The sequence below is a fragment of the Erithacus rubecula genome (assembly GCF_903797595.1).
Source record: "Erithacus rubecula genome assembly, chromosome: 10".
Taxonomy (NCBI): Eukaryota; Metazoa; Chordata; class Aves; order Passeriformes; family Muscicapidae; genus Erithacus; species Erithacus rubecula.
In genome coordinates, this window is record NC_136662.1 from 21,588,117 (window position 1) to 21,602,795 (window position 14,679).

The following is a 14,679-nucleotide window of genomic DNA, read 5'->3' on the forward strand; positions in this document are numbered from 1 at the left end:
ACTGCTCCACCACAGAGAAACTTCACCTTTTCAGCATCTTTTTGCCCACACTTCTGCTACATTAGCAGGAGCTGCCTGTCTAATCCAGGATTCACGCTGGGGAAGCAGATTGAGGGAGGCAGACAAGGCAAGAATTCAACGGGACAAGGATGAATCTCCAAGACTGTTTACTGAGCAGGACAGAGCCACCCCAGGCACTGTCCCACTGGGGCAGAGCTCTGCTAGTCCAGAGTGAAAGCTGATGCCCTTCAAATCTAGAGCATAAAACTGCATTTTTGTGAGGTTACCTCACTGATGGGTTCTTGCTAGATTGCCTGTTTGCCTTGGGATTTCTTGTTCTAGAAGATTACAAACTGCACAGTCCTGCAGTGTGATCCTACTGCCAACCATTAGTAAAGGTCTTTAACCTCTGCATTTTTCTCAACCATCATCAAAGCTTTCTTTTGTTTTTAAAATATATTGTCTTTTTAAAGTCCTGAATTTAATAAATAATTCAAGTAGTTCTGATAACTTTTCAAAAAGCTTTGACTCCAGAACCTGTTACCACTGTGTGTGAGTATACATACATGCATAAATGTTTTATGTATGTTTATATATGCTTTTCTTTATGTATGTGTGTGTGTGACAGATCAGACAACAACAGAGCAGTAGCAAAGGCATGGAATTCCTGCTGTTCCTTAGAAATACCAACATTTATTTGCATCAGTGATAAGCCCAGCCAGCATCACAGAATGGAAATCTGACTCAGGTATCCACAAGCTATAAGAATGAGAGGCAAACCAAATTTTTCACAATTGCATTAGTCATTAGAATAATCTCCCCAGGCAATGTTAGATCTCCAGCACTGGACACTTCTAAGATGCAGCTGGACAGGGTGAAGGGCCACCTTGCCCAGCCTCTGTTTTTGGCAAGAAAGGTTGGATGAGATGATCCTTGAGATCCCTTTCAACCTGGTATTGTATCTATGACTGAAATATCCAAACTCTAACTGGCCCTGATGTTTTTGTCTAAAAACCTCTGCAGCTGCACAACCTTAGTGGTGGTGGGAGCAGTGCTGGGCACTGTACCCAGATGAAGATGACACTGAACATGAGCCATGTAATTCTAGGATGGTCTCGAGTTAACAGCCTTGCTTCACTCCCCAGAATGACTGAACTGCCCTGAGATACAGCTCCTGTTGCACATCTGCACAGCAGAGGCAGCTGCAGGCATCTCACACCAGCACCTTCCCCAGAACGTTCACAAAGCACCAGCTCCTCCTGGGACTGCCCCTGTGACACAGCTGACACCAAACACAGCCCCAGGACTCCAGCTCTGCAAACATCCCACACTGTTCCAGCACCAAGGATGTTCTTACCCTCACACCCTGTGTCCTGCAGAATGAAAGGAATGGGAAGAGGAAAACTGTCCAGAGCTGCAGAGTTGCAGCTTCTGCCTATCTTCTCTTTCCACCATATCACTACGTAACTATTAGGCCACAGGCCTAAAACTCCTGCTCCTATGTTTTACTAGCACAAGATAAAATTGTCTTTTAAAAAATTGAATCAGCCCATAAAAAGAGCATGTAGGAGGTTATGACTGCCCTGTTTTGTATTCTTTCTGTAAAATAGCCAAGGAGAGAGAAAGCAAGTAAATTTCCCTGCAATGCTTAATTCTAAATAAACATTTTGCCTATGCTTAGCCAGCAATGAAAATAAGTAGGTCCTGAGGTTTTAAAAAAATACAAGCCCAGACCTACAGAATCATGACTGAATTTTAGCAAACACTATGCAGAACTTTACCACAGTGCAATGCAGTTATTTATTAGCTCTGTTGCTATTCATAAATCTTGGAGACAGGGATTGACTGGGCATGTCCTTAAAAGAAAGTACTTGGATTTTTTTTTTTTTTAAACACCTGAAGCAAACCCAGATAGCATCTTTAAAAATTATTCTATGATGACAAATCATTCAATTAAAACACTTGCTGGTACACGCTTTGCACAAAATCTGCCACCAAAATGTATTTGCCGAACATAATGAGAAAAGAAGCAAGTTCATTTCTAGTCTGTTCAGGTTGCCCAATCTCATTCATCAGTGATGTTGCCAACCATTACCCATTTTCCTGTAGAGCAGTAAACAACATGACTCACCTCTTCTCCTCTTCCTCCCAGAGGGGGAACGGTGTTGAATGCGCTGTTTTGGTCATTTCACATACATTTGCTTTGCTGCTGTGTTTTTATGCTTGAGAAGGCAAAGAAATGCATCTTACAGGTGAACTAGAAGCTGAGTGTTGTATTTAAACTCCTGTGAGTGCTTTTTGCATTCTGGGACTGACCTGTAGGAAAGCCTTGTCACACATGGAGAAGCATTACTTGATGCCTCTGTTGGGCCAGAGGCACACAAGCTGTCAGCCCGTGAGCTTTTAGTCTTGGACCCAGGCCAACGATAACTAAAAATACTAAAGCACTCAATACAGAATTTAATGCCAAAACCAGTGTGAAATGGGAGGAAATGTTTGATATGATCCTGTTCTACGTTGCTGTATTTCATAAAATGCTGTTTCCCAAGCCAAGTTCTGAGTTGTAAACAGCCTGAGGCCAGGCACAGTCAGAAGGGGACAGAAGGGGAATCATCCATCCCTGGGGGCACGTGTGAACTGTGGATGGCAACTGAACTGTGTGTCAGTGAGCAAAGCAAGCTCCTATGACACAGGTGGAGTTGAGCAATCTTAAGTGTGTGTTTCCAGAACACAGTAGTTCTCTATCATGTCTGTGACTTCATCAAATTCTCTTCTATCCAGAAAAGCTGTGTCCAGGTTCAGCTCCAGCCCAACATCCTTCACCCAACAGTTTGTATCTCATCCTGTGTTACTTACAGGAGCTGGGAGCTGATGCAGTTGCACCTGATCAGGCCTCAGCAGGAGCTGCTGGCTCTTCAGTCCCTCTCCTCCCTCTGTTGAAGAGAGACCTGCACACAGGGATTCCACATAACAGAGCTCATGATAAAAGGGATGTTCCTTTTACTGGCCTGCCTTTCCTGCCAGCACCACTTTCAGGTGCCAGCGTTATCCCATGGGGTACCACAGCTGCTGCTGCTGCAGACATCCAGGACACTGAGAAAGAATTTCTACCTCTCCTTGATTACTGACAGGAAAACACTAGTTTAAAAAATACATAGAAAAAGAAATACATTTTGTAGGTTTTATGATATAGGTCCTACCACGTGCAGAAAACTTGTCTGCTGTCTGAGTTAGCAATTTTTCTCTTTGGATAACCTCTCTGGCTTTGCTGAGGATGGGGAAGAGATGATTGCAGCAGTTATTGGCTAAACCAGAGTGGGTTCTTCAAGCATTGCTCAGACAATTCAGTGTCTGAATGCAGAAGGAACTGCTACTTCTGCAGTTGAGGTGTGCACTACATCTGTCTGCAGTGACACTTTCACTTCCTGAATCTTGGGCCATGCTTCAGTCTCTGATGTGCAATTCAGTGACAATATCTGCTATTTTCTGCTAAGTGAGTACCCTGAGGTAAGAACTCACACATTTGTTCTTCCCCTGATCCACTGCACTTGGGACTCCAGACTGATGAAGCAATTTACTGTCCTGCAGAGCTGCTCCAGGCACCAGCAGCTTCTGGAGGAGCAATGGAAAAGCCAGCCCAGCATCAACCTTCCAGCCCAGACTGACCCCACAGGGTTTGGGTCCCTGCCGTGGAGGAGCACCAAAATGAAGGAACTGATGAGCAATGATGTTGGGCAATTGCAAATGTAATACATCAAAAAACTTACACAGTGACAATCCAGACCTTCCACTCATCTTCTCCTCAAGTGCATCCATACTATTACAGTTCATAAATCCTTATTGCATAAGGAAGGTGATTATTTGTTACGCTTGGGAGCCAAGGAGCCAAAATGAAACATCCCAGGGAACCACAAAGCACTCACAGAAGTTGGAGATCAGGTCCATAGTGTGACTGATGCTGGTGTTTGAGTAAAGATGACTATGAAAATCTTAGGAAGGTTATGAAAACCTTAGGAAAACCTTTGGATTTTCATTGCTGCAAAGCATCAGGGAAGCTGGCTGAGCATCACACAGTACATTCTTTGTGTGATGTATCTAAGATCAGGCAAAACCAAGTTGTGGGTGAAATTTCAAAGATAAGAAACTAATCTACAGTCAGAAGGATTGTTCACTTTCTGCAAAGTACAATTTATGCTAATTTTCACATGGCATTGCTTTTTTGAAAGATGCTAAGGCTGCCAAAATATTTGAAAAGGACACAACAGGAAGAAGAGGCGTTATATGCATGAAGTAGAACAAGAAACTTTTTTTATTCTATACAAAGAATGACTGAATTTTTACACTGAAGTTTTGATGTGCAGCATGTAAATAGCATAACTGTTTATACTGAATTTTATCTGAATTGAGAAATTTATTGGAACTGAATTTATCTGAGAAAGTCACTTTAAAAAATGCATTCTTCATCTATGATTTTTAACTTGCAAAGACTTTTATAAAGGGTATCTATTTTTAAGACAATGCAAGTTCTCCTTGTTGAGGAACTGGTGGTTCTGTCTCCTTGCATATTAATCTACAGTTATAAAACAATTTTATTTCCTTTGAGGAGGCAAAAGCAGAGCTATAAACTGTCAATTTTCTATTCTGCTGGGAACAATCACTTTAGAAAGGATATTCACTGTGAGGTACATAGATATGAATCTTCCTGACAAACGTCTCCATTGGAGAAAAAGGGCTGTCAGAAGACCTCCCATCTCCACCCATCAGAATGGGTAATGGGGAAGAAGCTCTTTCAAAAGGGAGGTAGAATTGTGCCCAAAACCCCAGAGGCATACAGACATGGAGCTAGCCTGGAGAACAGCAAACACAAGGCAAAGCTGTGGTACCACTGACTTCCCCAGTTTCCCAGCAAAGCAGGAATTCCACGGCAATATTGGAAAGTAGGCTCAGCTCATTGCTCTATTCTCAAAGCCCCTTACACAGAAAATCTCCCAAAAGATCACTAAAGAGCCAAAGCATAAAGGGCTGTCCTTTGTGCTGAGGGAGCCTGTTCCAGCCCCAGCTTCCTCCCTCAGGGAACATTGGCCTTGTCCAACAGGGACATCTCAGCTTGGGAATCTTAAAAGCAGTCACTGTAGGCAGGGCTGGACTCACAATAACTCCTGTATGGCTCCAGCCACTGCAGTGTTGCCATTTCCTAAATGACCTTCAAGGACTTGTGCTTTCAATTTGACATAAGCTTCAGATCATGCCCATTCTGACAAAAAGATATTTCCTAAGAACCTCCCACTGTCAAAGAAGAAGTGATGCAGTTTTATGCCATCACCACCTTTCCCCTGCAATCCTCAGTAAACTAATTCAGCTGCTACAAGCAGCAGACTTGACAGGAAAACCAAACTAAAGAAAAAGTCAAGATACTTGCATAAGGGAGACCATATTTTCACCAGCAGGTTTCTTACAAAAGCAAAAATATGACTGGTAGAAGCTGGTAAAGAGAAGCTTTCTGTGCACAACTAGAAATGCCCAGGATCCAGAGCTCCTTCCTGCTGTGAGATTTTCTCACACCATTCCAACTAAGCAAGTACTGGGAAAAAGCAATGCTTCCTTCTCAGCTGCTAGAAGTATGGATCCAAACAAACATTTAGAACTAACTGAGATTAAATCTAGAAATCTTAAAGTTTTGCTGTTTGTTTGTTTTTTCAAATGTTTCCCTTTCACTAAGCAAGCTACAACATAATGTTGCAAACACAAGAAAAAGGCACATGATTGAAAAATGAATTACACAGATGTAAGTATTCAAAAAGCCAATGTTGGAAAAACAATATTTTTCAGGGTTATGGTTGGTTTGAGAGATTTTTTGCCATGTTATTACACTAGACAAATGTTTTATGCATCACCTTTGAAATTTTAAGTTATTTGGTTTTTCACTGACTTGAAAGAGAAGGAAAAATAATTCTAAAGTGTCAGTAATTTTCTGCACAAAGTTTGCAACAAACAGAACATCAAAGAAGGAAACGTTACGACACTGCTGAGGCTCCACAGTGCATTCCATTTTCTGGGGCGGATTTGGCTTGGTGCAGGGCAGCTTGGATTCTGAAATGTGTCCTTGTTTCCATGGAGTAATTCTTGTAGTTTTGTCTGAAACAAAAGAAGATCCACTCTGATGCACATATATTTAAAAAACTTTCTTAAGTTATCTTTGTATTACTGTTCTAAGCAAAACAACAGTAGGCAGCAAAAAATATTTTCTTCACAAGCTCCTTTGTTGCCTACTCTAAAATACAAGGCATGTGTTCCTGGCCAAACAATGCAGTTCTTTGTTCTTTATTTGTAGTTGCACTGTCTGGCAATTAACAGAAAAATATAACTTAATAAGAAATTGAATCTGAAATTGAATCCACTCAATCAAAATATTGAGCCCATATTAAATATTGGCAATAACTACTTAATTTACATTCAGAAATTAGATTTTTTTCCCCCCCCCTCAAAGAGTAACTGACAGATTTTAATACAAATATTTTCAGCATTTAAAAAATCATTTTAATAAGACAGAGTCATTTCAAGAAAGTAAAGAGGAGGGACAAAAAAAAAAAAGGAGAAAAAAAAGAGAGAGAGAGAGAGAAGGGAAGCTGTCCTGATCCAGAGGAGGGAAACATTCCATCTCCATTCTATGTCTGCCAACAATGTGAATTCTGTGTGTAGGAAATGAAGGGAGACAATTTGCTGCTCCAGAGCTTGGAAAGAGAAAGAGGCCACACACCAGATTCCACATCAGCCTTTGAGAAGCAATTCACCATCCCAGGGCAAGACTGGCAGGATTTGCACCACACACATCTAGGGCCTAGCTCTTGCACTGTCATCTGCTTGTAGTTTCCAGTAGTTCTGTCATGCTCTAAAGAGTTACTGGAAGATTCAAAGAACCTGTATTTTCATGGAAAAGTGCATATAAAAAGAAGAAAATTTGCCCCAGGACCACATAGAAATTGCAGATCCTACTTAGTAGGAATTAACATGTCAGCTCCTACAGAATGGATACAGAATCCAGATACAAAAGAGGATTAGACCATGCTAATTTTCTTGTAGAAGATATTTGTCATCTTTACAGAAACATAACATTAAGTATTAAACCCTTGTATCTTAACAGCATTTCAGTTCTAAATTCATAATTCAAACCAAGCATGGCAGCATGGTATCTGTCTGTGGCAGTGACAGTCTCTTGGTGGAAACAAGGAATTCAATGCCCATCCTACACCAGCTTATAATCTAATGTATGCAACACCCAAGAGGCTGACTGAGAAAAGGAGGTGGCTGGGTTCTGCTGTGTGCTGATCTGAAAGCCCTTGGAGCTTTTCCTTTAAACGGAATCGATTTTGTCATGCCGAGCCTGTATTCCTCATGAGCACACTGATATCCTTGTTTGTAGTTTACAGTCATACAAATAGAAATATTTCCATGCATGACCAAGCCAAAACTGTTTATCATCTCATCCCACTCTTTCTCCCAGAGCTGAGGATCCAAGCCAGCAGCAGGACGTGGATTTAGGTCAGGCAAATCAAGCGTCACGCACCAGCCAAGCGCTCGCCTGCGCTCCTGCCAACTGCAGACTGAATCCTGCAGCCCCAGCCCCACCAACACCCTGCTCTCCTTCTCAGGGCTGCTGAGACATTCAGTGCTTGTAGTTGAAACCCAGAGCATTTTAATGCCACAGGTGGAAATGTAACAGCTGCACCTCTATTTATGACTGACTAAGGGAGTTTGTAATGAGGGTGGTATGGGTATTTTTTTTGGTTGGGATTTTTGGTTGCTGTTGTTTTTGTTTTGGTTTTGCTTTTTTTTGTTGTTTTTTTAATGTCATTACATTTTTCAAGAGTTCTTTGAGCACAGCAAGTCTGAGAAGCAGCTTTCATACACTAGGCACAGCACATTTTTCAGAGCTGCTGTCTGTTAGCTAAATATCTTCTCCTAAGGGGACCTGAGACACTCAGAGCTGCCAGGAAAGGTGCAATGGCCAAGCAGCAACGACAGACAGAAATTCCAGCTGGAATCAGCAGCTCTAAATCATTCATTTCTAGATCTCTCTTTAAGAGCAATTTTAACAAAGGAAATGAGGACAGAGGTGTGTTTTGAGGCACATGAAGCCAGTTGAAACACTTCCTACTGCACTTTGCTAATGCAATTTTTGCTGTTCTTAATACCTTCCATGAGTCTACAGAGAACCAGGCTCAGAAGCACAGGAGATTAAGGACTGCAATATTTTAATTTTTGTGCTGACAGGCTTTTGGCATAATCTCTGGTAGGCTTGATTTACTACTCTGACTTGCAGAGTTGCCCGACTTTTACAAAAAGCAATATAAAAACTCTATCTGACCTCTCTGACCTAGGGGCAGGCATCAGTCTTGTAGCTGCTCACACCTGTGGCAGTGACTCTGCACATCTGGACTCATTCAGGATTTAGGCAGAGGTGAACTACCCTGGACGCTTGAAGAGGGAGAGAATTATTTGAGTTGGATTTCTTCCCTCCCCATCACTGCCAAAATTTTGGCTCAGCAGAGAAATAAAGGTTCAAACAGAGGCAAACCCCATATTTTGTTAATTTTTTTAACCAAGAACACACACAATCAAGTCCAACTTCCAAAAAAACCAGTCACACAAAATAGTAAAAGCAGGTGTTTTAGTTGCCTTGATGCAGAAGAAACAATGCAAAGATATCCAGTGCAACCTGAAGCATTATCCTAAATGTATCTCATCAAGGAAAGAAACAGGCACTGCTAGGCATCAATTTAAGTAATGCTATTTTAGCCATAACACAGAGCTTTGAATTAATTTAATACATATTGTTTATGAATAAGCAAATAGACATGGATTATTTCTTATGGAAGCCTTTGACATTCCTATTAAGATACTTAATTTTTTTGGCTCTTTTTGCAAGTCCAAGACTGGACAAATGCAACACCTACCTCTGGAAAGGTCCAAACCAAAACTAAGGCATCCACGCTCCATTTGGAAAAATAAATTGAGTTTCCATAATATTAATGGAATTATTCTGCTTCTTGCTAACCAGTAAAACACCAGACTGATCCATCAGACACCAAGACAGGCTTTTCACTTACTTTGCTTTTTCCAGAAGTTTTATTGCTTCTTCTCTTCTATCCTGGTCCAGATACAGTATTGCCAGCTCCAGCAAAGCATTTGGAATTAGATAGTGGTCATATTTTATCTTCTTCTCACTGCATTGGAAAAGAAATAGCCTAGAGACCTTGAAATGATATATTGTTTCCCTCATTTAACAGCTCCAAACACAAATACATAGGAGATTAGTTAAGATCAGAAGGAGCAATCAATCTCTATTACAACACTTGTCATGTTCTCTATCCGAAACTCCCTTCCCTATTAAATGTGTATTTTGCATAAGCATCCTACACAGTATGTATAATCTCAGGATTAGAAAATAATGCCTTTATTATCAGGGAAGTGTTAGAAAAGATGACAATATCATGAGTTCTATCCATGTGAGCTAACAAAAAGAGGTGTCATTCACTACATGATGTGCAGAGGTTCCCAGTGTAATCATGCTCCCACCTGTCTTGCAGAGTGCATTTGGCTTTTTGGATACAGCTTCCTCATGACTGGAAAGAGGAAGGGGGCAATAAAAGCTAAGTGGTATCTGAAAAACTTTGTGCACCTATGGTCCCCAAAAAAAGAAGAAAAGAAGAAAATAAAAAAAAAAGAAAATAAGAAAATATCTCAATTAAAAAAATATAAAAATAAAAACTGAAGATTTGAAATTCTTCAACACATGGCTAACAATCATGTAGAAATTAAAATTAAAATTGAAATACTTTGAAGCAAGCACTAAAGATACTGCAGTCCTCTCCCTTCTATTCATATCATGGTTGCATCTCCTCTTACTTGAAACTCAAGAGCTCTCCTACTTGCCAGGTATGAAAACTTACTTTAAATAGATGTAATTAAAATGATCTTCTGCTTCTGAGATCTTGCCCAAATGCTTGAAGCACAATCCTTTTAACAGCTTTATCACACACCGGTCATCTGCCAGTAGTTCTGTAGCTGCAGGAGGAAGTAAATGGCACATTTTAGAAAACTCCAGAACAGAGGAGATTTTTTTGCCTATAAGGGAACTTTTCAAAGGTAAGTGTGAGTACAGTCCATCTGCTGAAACACAGAAAAGAACTACTTGGTGGATTTAATTTAATGCAGAGACAAACACACATCAACCTTTTCCTAAATTGATCAAACTTTGCCTCAACATTGTTGGATTGTCCTTTCCCTCCATACTCCCACTGTCTTACTGCTCTGACACCTAAAAACTAATTTAAGGTATCCATTTTATAAATACTGAAGTCCAGTTTACAATCTCTCAAGCCTTTGCCTTTATTGCCCTTTACAACTCTTCTGCTTCCTGACTTGTAGTGTCCTGATATGGCCTATTCATGTGCAAGAATTTTATCAAATCTCTACCTTCATTTGGCCAATTAAAAATATATGAAACTTTGCTACCTGTACCTCACATCTTACCATACCTTCTTTGGAGTTTATACTTTTGAGACCCCAAGGTCTTTCCAGCTTCACCTTCAAAATCCTTACTATCAACACTTTCTCCATCATAAAATTTCTGCATAACATATCAAAGGGAACTTTTGGGTTTTTCATAGCCAATCCATATAGGCAGCTTACTTTTAAAAGTTTGCAGGCAAAATCTTCAGCTTGGCTGCTCATTTCCAATTCGTTAAATATGCCTTGAAACAACAAGTCAATATTTGGAACAGGCAACACTTTAAATTGTTGGCATGCTTAAAATACATCCCACTTTTCAATTACATGTCCTCACAGTGTTCTACAAACGTGAATCTGCTACAAAATCCCTGCAAAATGTAGCCTTAGCCACAATTTGCCAACTAAGAAAAAAAAAAAAGGAACAGGGAAATACTTTACTTATTTAAAATGATGAAACAAAATGGGTAACAAAGAAGGTGAAAAGCTCAAAGGCCTTTTTCTAAGACATTACCTTCACTAAAAATATTTTCTCATTCTTTTTTTCAATTAATTACAAGTAGTTTTAGCCAGTCTTTCAGGCAACCCTTTCAAATCTTGTGTAACTCACTGCACAGTAGTCCAAGGCCCTAGAAAAGACTGCAATGCAGTGTTTTAGCCTATATTCTTCTGTCAACAGGGGTTTGATCCTTTTGCAGGAAGGTTGTACATAATAATAATAAGATCAAATATTGGTCAAGGAAAAACTCTGAGAAATGCTGTGCAGACTGTTTGCACTCCCACAGGAGCTGGGAAAGACTGACAAGAAATAAACAGCAATTCAATTTTCTCATGGATAGCTAATTAAGAAGCTGACAGAGAATGTGGTAGCAGAGCCTGTTTCAGTTCAACCCCGTGTTGTGCTCATTGACAGGAAGCCATCCTTGGTGTCCTGGATTTCTGCAGCACATTGGTGACACCAGAACATTCAGCCCAAAGGTCATGTCACAAACTGACAGCACTTTTAAAACAAAAAAAGCAACTCCTCTCCTATTTATCCTTCAAAATTGAGGATAACAAAATCTGAGGATAACAAAGCTTCAGGATCTAATAAATCAAATCAATGCATATGCTGATTTTGATTTAGCAAAATAAACAAACCTTTATCATATGTCATGAGCCATTGTTAACACATCTGTGGATGGAAAATCACTTGCTATTATTATAAGTTATTGCTACATTAAAAATAAAAAAATATTCCTACCTGCATAAACAGTTTATGGTTTCATTATCTATGTTCCTCCTGTGACCCAATTAACTTTACTAATGAGTGATTCACAGAAAATATCTCTAGCTATTGCAGTGTAAAATAACTACTTAAATCCTACCACTGGTTACCTGAACTTCTTGCCAATGCTTCTTCTGCTTCATTTAAAGTCTCTAACATGCCTTCTGTTAAGTTAGGACATTTTCCAATTACAGCGTAGCCATTCCAGATATACATCATTTCCTGGGGTCAGGGAGAAATTACAAGACCATTAATTACAGCACTGGATAAAGGTGGTTGTCTGTCAAACACTTCAGTTTATCTATGCATGATGAAAAAGTCACAGGTTACTTAAATAAAGTCAGTTTGTCAAAATTTATTTTCATTACAACTGAAAACTTGTTACACTGTTTTTTAGAACAAATTAGCCCTGGAAGACACCTCAACAGCCACTTACTGCACACAATGCAAAGGGGGTTGCTTGAACAGAATGCAAACATACCCTCACTTATAAAAGAAGGCAAGTACCAACAAAAAAGACTTAAAACATTCATGGCACATAGCTAATTGTCCCTTCATTAAGGTCTCTCTTGTTTTTCAGTTCTATCTTAGCAAAGGCAGTAATACACATAAATAACTGCACTATACTGCTTCCACAGAAATACTATGAAATTTCAGGACAGCAAAACAAACCAAAGAGAAAACCAAACCCTCTAAACTTTAAGCCAAGTTTCAAACAAACTAATAGAATTTTAAATTTGAACCGTAAACCTCTTACATTCCTCAGGTTTGTTTGATGTTCCCAAAGAAAGTAACTTCTTTATTATTTAACTGTCCTCAGAGTTTTTTAAAAACTATTGGCTGAATTCCTATTTGAGATTGAGGTTCTTTGAGTATACCACCAAATATGCTCATTGCTACTACCAATCACAAAGTGAAAAATGAAAATACTATATAGACTTAAAACTGGCCTCCATGATGTATTATTTAATCATAAAATCACAAAACATCCTGAGTTGGAAGGGACCCATCAGGATCATTGATTCCAGCCCAATAGCACCCCAAGAACCCCACCCTGAGCCTGGGAGTATTGTCTAAAAACTTCTTGAGCTCTGTCAGGTTGGTCCTGTGCCCATTCCCTGGGAGTCTGTTCAGTGCCCAACCACTCAGAGTGAAGAACCTTTACCTAATACCCAGCCTAAACCTTCCCTGATACAGCTTCATGTCATTCCCTCAAGCCCTGGCACCCATCACCAGCAAGGAGATCTGTGTCTGATTTATTTATTCTATTTATTTACATGCCCTTATCTACATGTGATAATTTAAAGCATTTGGATAAAATTCATACATAGAACAACTGAATTGTGGAACCATGGCACAAAAAGCTGTCAGGCTAGAATAGCTGAAACAGCATGCTAACCCCAGTCACTGCTGCTTTCACCATCTGGTCTCTGTTGATTGGAAAACCTGTGCTGAGCTTACTGGACCTAGTGCAGATTCATTAACATGGTTTTCAAACAGAAGCATTCAAACCACATTCATTCAAGCTAAATCTCTGAGCTAAGACTTGCTTGAGGACTCACTCTTTCCAGCAAGTCTCCTGATAATGAAAAGAAAAATCCTGGATATGAGATTCTATCCCCAGTTTCAAATCCACAAAGTGCTTTTATCTGTTCAGCTGCGGCATCTGCTGCCTCGGAAACGCAACTGCACAGCAGCCAAGGACACAGTGCCTGGCCAGAGAGCTCCTGGGACAGAAACCTGCTCAGTCAAAATCCCATCAGGATAGCCCAGCCAAGCCCCAGGTGCATATACTCCTTCCTCTTTGAAACCTGAAAGGCACATCAAAACAACCTAATTATTTCTCTTACTTCAGTTTTACTAGTGGAACATGGCCCCTGGTGAATACCCACGCTCTGCTGTAACAACTATTTCAAAAGGCAGTGTCAGGTACCCCTGGTGGGCTGGGGAGTGCTCTCCAAGAGGCTCTCCTTGTTCTGGCATTTTCTTACAGAGTATTTACTAATTATCTCTCTCTTTCTTTAAAACACAGCAGCTCAAAGCACTGCAAGTGTTAACACCACCGCACTTGGCAAATCCCTGGACCCAAAACCCTTTTATGTTCTTTTTCACATGTTCTTTGTAGACAGATTTTTGTAAATGCAATGGATGCCTCATGCAACTGGCCACAGGGAACAGGCCAGCATTACAGAGAAAAAAAAACATTAAGCAAAAACCCCAGCAGTCACAGTGGTTTTCTGGGGTGGCCAAAGAAGCCAGTTGTTTCATCCCAGCACCTATGAGCTGCTCTGGAGAGCACCAAGCTGCAAACATTCAGGGGCCCATTGAACAGCTCCTTATATGCAGTCCCCAAACCTTTCATTGTTTCCTTGACACCACCCCTCCTTGTACCTTATAGCCCTCTGTTAGCAACTGACACGACAGAAGAGACCCAGGGCAAAGTTCCTGCAAAGGGAACCAAAAGAAAGCTGTTGGGAGCACGCTACTCTATAGCTGGAATAATGAGTTACACATGCAACACATTTACGTGTCACAAACAGCTGGCTGAGTTCCCTGTGGCTGGTGCATGCCCCAGTTTTACAGCATTCCTCACATTCATCTGGCTTTGCTTTGGGAACATTCCAGTCTCCTGCAGAGGTTTTACCTTAGAAACACGGAAAGATACTATTCCAATTATCTTGGGTTTATTGCTCTAAATTACAAAACTGTTGAAAAGGAGATGTGTGGGGATATTTGTAACTTACCAAAGGTGGGACAGGCAAAGGAACGGGGTTTGAAGAAAGATACCGTCGTGCTTTCCGAATTGCAAACTTTTCTGTGGGCAGAGATTTCCCTGCAATTTTCAGCTTCAGACTGGGAACAATCCTGAAAGTTTAAAGGAAAACGTAAGGACTTTTTCTCCT

General features: G+C 40.4%; 1 protein-coding gene across 5 annotated transcripts in view; it reads right to left on the bottom strand.

The window, feature by feature from the left end:
• Nucleotides 1-4,291: 4,291 nt before the first annotated feature.
• The window catches only part of TTC39A (tetratricopeptide repeat domain 39A), a 44,845-nt gene continuing 34,457 nt past the window's right edge, over nucleotides 4,292-14,679 (bottom strand). For all 5 annotated transcript variants that reach the window (XM_079314546.1, XM_079314548.1, XM_079314545.1 and 2 more), the window contains exons 14-18: nucleotides 14,521-14,641; nucleotides 11,887-11,998; nucleotides 9,951-10,065; nucleotides 9,108-9,224; nucleotides 4,292-6,135 (exon numbers count right to left, since the gene is read on the bottom strand). In XM_079314546.1, the coding sequence (XP_079170672.1) occupies nucleotides 6,015-6,135; nucleotides 9,108-9,224; nucleotides 9,951-10,065; nucleotides 11,887-11,998; nucleotides 14,521-14,641 (586 nt within the window). In that variant the 3' untranslated portion in view covers nucleotides 4,292-6,014. The remainder of the gene's footprint in view (nucleotides 6,136-9,107; nucleotides 9,225-9,950; nucleotides 10,066-11,886; nucleotides 11,999-14,520; nucleotides 14,642-14,679) is intronic.